General features: G+C 37.3%; 1 protein-coding gene and 1 long non-coding RNA gene across 2 annotated transcripts; both read left to right on the top strand.

Annotated features, from left to right (window-relative positions):
* The first annotated feature begins 245 nt into the window (after positions 1-245).
* LOC117865365 (uncharacterized) lies at positions 246-1,827 on the top strand. Its single transcript, XR_004642524.2, has 2 exons — positions 246-376; positions 1,198-1,827. It is a non-coding gene; the product is annotated as an uncharacterized lncRNA (long non-coding RNA).
* Positions 1,828-2,711: 884 nt separating this feature from the next.
* LOC117862716 (defensin Tk-AMP-D1.1-like) lies at positions 2,712-4,326 on the top strand. The gene is made up of 2 exons (XM_072295256.1): positions 2,712-2,906; positions 4,120-4,326. The coding sequence occupies exons 1-2, from the start codon at positions 2,786-2,788 to the stop codon at positions 4,281-4,283; spliced, it is 285 nt and encodes a 94-aa protein (XP_072151357.1). The 5' UTR covers positions 2,712-2,785; the 3' UTR covers positions 4,284-4,326.
* Positions 4,327-4,791: the final 465 nt, after the last annotated feature.

Here is a 4,791-nt window from a genome sequence, read left to right as displayed (position 1 = left end):
TTTATTGAGGCGAGTAATGTCTAGGGAATACTTCTCTATATATATAAAATGATATTAATAATGGATAGATCTAGACATCCAAAGTGCATTGTAGATATCCAAAGTGCGTGTTCGGTATACGTGCCATTCCGTCATTTTCAAGCTATTGGCGACATAATTATACCATTCGCTTTATTCACGTGGTCGACGTGTCAAAATATTCGAGGGTGTTCTATGTTCCTTATTTGTGGAAAAGTGCCCATACACAAAGCCCACTACCCTATTTGCGAGATGATACTCTTATAGTCACATAATGCCAATACATCTTTCTCCTATATATATCAAAACTTTCTTTTGTACATATGCATACTTCCATGCTACGCACGGTACTTGCAACGTAAGAGCTCACAATCTTCTTCCCTTGTTTGATATCATATTATCATGCTATTGTCATAAGCTCCTCTCCTGTCTATGCTCTCAGCTGTATAACAAATTTTAGATAATTTATTTGGATTGCTTTTCTAGTGGACTTTAACTATGATAATTCAGCATGCACATGTGCATGGTAGCTATTTTAATTTAAATCTTGTTCTTGATTGACACAAAGGTAGATAAATTTGCGCATATATAGTAGTGTGCTCAGAGTATTTTAATCTGTTTGCTATTTCAGAGTGTCTAAATGAGTTAATACCGTTTTACAAAAGGTCTAACGATGGTCGATCATCATCTGCCACAGTATTCAGACTGTGCAGCTGCAATCATGAGTTCAATATGTATCTTTCCTTCTTTTTTGAACTGGTAGATAAATTAAACAGCCCAATTAGACTGGCAATAATTTAATTATAGTGTACTAATATACTTAAGTTATCCCTTTATGACTCACAAAAAATTCATCTTTAGTTTTTTATTATCAGTTAAAATAATATGATACTTGATATTATCTGGAGAAGGCTTGGTAACATTATTTCCTTACTTGTATATCTGTTAATTAATATGCCCCACTGGTCAATGCATCATACTATCGATATCAATATTTCAATACAAATGTTTATGGTCCTCTAGTATCTAGTTTTATTTGCTGTCAGCTATTCTTGCGGCACAGTTTCCTTTGTGTACTAGGAAGACAGTTTATCTCAAAGTACTTATTCACTTGACTTGTAGTCTTCAACTGCATGCATTCCAGTTATTCTTATTGAATTTATGTATATGTGTATTCAGTGAAAGAAATGGCGAAGGCACATGACATTCTTATAGCAGTAAGCATGGTAGCTCTGCTCTCCTTCAATGCTGTGGAGGGTGGAGCATACATGAGCCATGCAGCACTTTCTCGCAAAGGTCTAAAAGAAGAACGCAAGCTAGCCACTATTGGAGCGAGTCCATTATCTAGCAATGTGTCAGGACTGGCATCTAGCAACACTAATGGTGCTAACAGCAACTCTGAAAGCACAAACAGTGATATGTCAGGTGCTGGTGCAGCTTATACCCCGATGACCGCCACTACTGCAGATTCTCACCATGATCTTTCAGCGGATCAGTACCGAAGAATCATCCACAACAATCAGATCAAACCGTGATGAAGGACTCATACATCAGAGCAGGCTCCAGCGAGTAACTAGAGAATTATTTATGAGTGAACCAACTATCTGTAGTTTGCAACTATAATCGTAAGTTGAACTTGTGTGGAGGTGTGTAACCAAACTTGTACTACAAGCTGTCTATTGTATGTGTGACAGTATTTTCCTTGTACTATACATCCACCTCGAGCATTGGATTCTCAACGTTTTCCTATGTTCATGCATGTAATATGTATATTGGACAAGAATAAATAAAGCAGGTGTCAATGCTCTACACTAATTGTCAATTTATGTCTATGTGAATCTATTTTGATAATTCTGATGCATTAAGGATTTCTGTGCAGTACACACATATATTACAATAACTGTAGATTCATGCATCTTTGCACATTCTTCTTTCATACTATACCATTCATGTCCCTCGAAATCCTCAATAGTTTGCTGACGTATCTTGATTTAGCTCCACCACCATCTTGCTCTCAATGGATAGGTTTTCTTGAATAAAACTGGTTTTCTTCTGTTGCTTTGTTTTCTGGTGTACAGGTTGGATTTCATCCAAAAGTTACAAAATGTACATGAGCAATTAGTGACACTATTAGCTCCCACGGGAAGCAAAAGAGCACGAGAGTATTATTTTTACGGGTGTTCCACTTCTCCAATAAAATTTAGTTGCATACATGGGAAGCACATGTTAATTTTTCTTTGGGTACTCTCTTGTTCAACTGTATGCACTTCAGAATTTACATACCACCAAATGAAGTTTTAGTTATACACTGTTGTCATACTGCAGTAGATATGTCTATATCCTATATATATGCGTGTTTGTGTTCGTGATATATAGGAACCAGCTGCAGTCATATTTGTCATTTGCGTATCCAGTGTCCAACCCACGTTTAAGTCTGAACGCCACAAAATATGTTGGCGTAGACAACAATTATTGACGTCCAATTTACTAGGATGCTGTTTTGGATATGTCGTAATATTTGGACTATTTAACTATTGACCTTCAAATCAATTTATGTTTTAAAGTTCACACTCCCTAAATTTTAGTTTAATCTCCACCACTACTGATATAATTAGCTGGTTATATATAGGGAGAGTTGACAACTTCCTGTGGTGGCGGTGCCTTGCGCCTATGTGTATGTAAGCGGGAAGCCATGCCCCTGCAGTTCTGACTTCTGAACAGGCATTCGATAAATTTTGTTCAACAAATTCCTAAAGAGTACTTTCCTATGGAAACACTCTGTAATATAATGGAGTCGCCACGCAAGTTCTTCCCGGCCGTTGTCCTCCTGCTTCTGCTCGTTGCGACCGCCGGTATGTTCTTAAAGAAGGGTATATCATGTACTACTGGTGCACTTTGTTTGTGTGCGCTCTTGATTTTATTCACTTTATGTAGCTAACAGGAATAGTGTGTAATACCACATCCCATTAAAGCCTGTTAGTACTGTTGTGTTGGCCCATGTTTGCCCGCTGATGTTGTTGTGGTGGTGGTTTAATGCTAGGGCTAGCTTATAATCCTCGTTGAGGTGCTTGGATGTGGTCGTTCCATGTGCGGAGATGGGTTGTAGGTAGATTTTGAATGTGTTACACATTGCATGAGGTAAAATCATGAAAAGCCTATTTACTATAATGGCACGCCAATGAAGACTTACATAATTCTGAACCAATGAAGAATGCACTTTGAGAATATTTAATAGTCAATATTTTTACAGTTTAGAGGGATTTGTAGTGGTAGATGCTGTATAGGTTCTAAAAAAAATATATATGTGAAGGCTGACTGGTGGGTACTTTAATTTGGCCTGTAATGGGCTCCTCACATTTAGCACCGTACCACATCTTGATGGTTGTAGGCTATATGGTGTGCATGTGCTCATTTAGTATGTTTGCTTTTCTAGAAAGTCCCAACCGTATGTACCTTTCCGTCAGGATTCGTGTTCTAGTAACTATAGCCTCTTGGAACATCATCAGATCCTCGTATTTGATTAAGTAACACATTTTGATAATGATACTGTTTGCAGCGATTATCTATATGCACTTTTTTGTAGTCGCGATAGCTGCAGGTTTTTTTATGTGTCAATCACTTGAATTTCTAAATAATTTTGGCATTACATACCTTTTTGGTTAAATTATTTTACTCAATATGATGTCATATGTCCTTATTTTACAGCTTTGGTTTATAAGGCAAACCTTAGTTTATGTGCAGAACTGAATGTTGGTAGACTGAGATTTAGGTTGTCTAAAATATAGATATATCCAATTGTTGTGCAACTAAATTTAATAATCCATTACAATTTTGGAAATGCATTTTGTTTTTCAAAAATACATATATTTAGTAGACTATATATAAATAACCTTTGGCATTCACAATGTAAATTTAGATTAGTTTCAGGTTTGGTTTTTAATTCCCAAACTCCACGCTAATATTTTGATAGAGAAGCACGGTATACGTAGCATTGATGAAAGATTCTGTTGTCGGCAGTAGACTTTCTTTTACATTTCACGTATGTGTCTATACAATGCATATGATACTGATAACCCTTCTTTTGTGCTTCTCTGTGTTTAGGTATGGCGCCGGTACAGGCGAGGGAATGCGAGAAGGATAGCGACAAATTCGTTGGGCTATGCATGAAGGTAGACAACTGCCAAAACGTGTGCCGTGGTGAAGGTTTTACCTCTGCCCGGTGCAGCACGTTCCGCCGTCGCTGCGTCTGCATTAAGGAGTGCTAGATCAAGTGGACGCGTGCCTGTTAATTGCTATGCTGATGCCTGCGTCTTGCATGTAGGGCACACCTTCAATAAGTCTTCAGCTTATTGAAAGACTTATGTTTTGCTTCGTTCAAAAGTAAAACTGGCAAATATGTACTTCCTTTGATGAGTAGTAAAGGTCCAAGCACCAAATTCAGCTAATTAATTTCCTGTCAGTATGACTAGCACACTGGGTTTTCATTGTAACATCGATTCTTGTATTCCTGTTTACAATATATTTAATTATATAAACATAGAGAAGAAATATTAGGTGCTTATAATTTCTCTTTCTATTTGCGAGCTCATTTCACTTCTCTTTGTGATCAGCTTATGTAAAAATTTAGCTGTGTGCGGTCGCAGAAACCCGAACAATTTTCCTTTTCAAAAAATGGAGTTTCTACTTGAGTGGTTCTCTCTTGCATAATGTTATTTGGGGGATCTTTGAAGCGGTAGAGTAAAACTGGACCCAAAGCACTGTGCTATAACTCAT

This window comes from Setaria viridis, chromosome 7 (genome assembly GCF_005286985.2).
Source record: "Setaria viridis chromosome 7, Setaria_viridis_v4.0, whole genome shotgun sequence".
NCBI classification, from domain to species: Eukaryota; Viridiplantae; Streptophyta; class Magnoliopsida; order Poales; family Poaceae; genus Setaria; species Setaria viridis.
The sequence above is the reverse complement of the archived record's forward strand: the minus strand, read 5'-3'. Positions and strand labels throughout refer to the sequence as shown.

Coding starts and splice junctions, on each gene's coding strand:
- LOC117862716 (XM_072295256.1), top strand. CDS start 2,786: ATGGAAACACTCTGTAATATAATGGAGTCGCCACGCAAGTTCTTCCCG. Junction 2,907..4,119: donor GGGTATATCATGTACTACTG/GTGCACTTTGTT, acceptor CTCTGTGTTTAG/GTATGGCGCCGGTACAGGCG.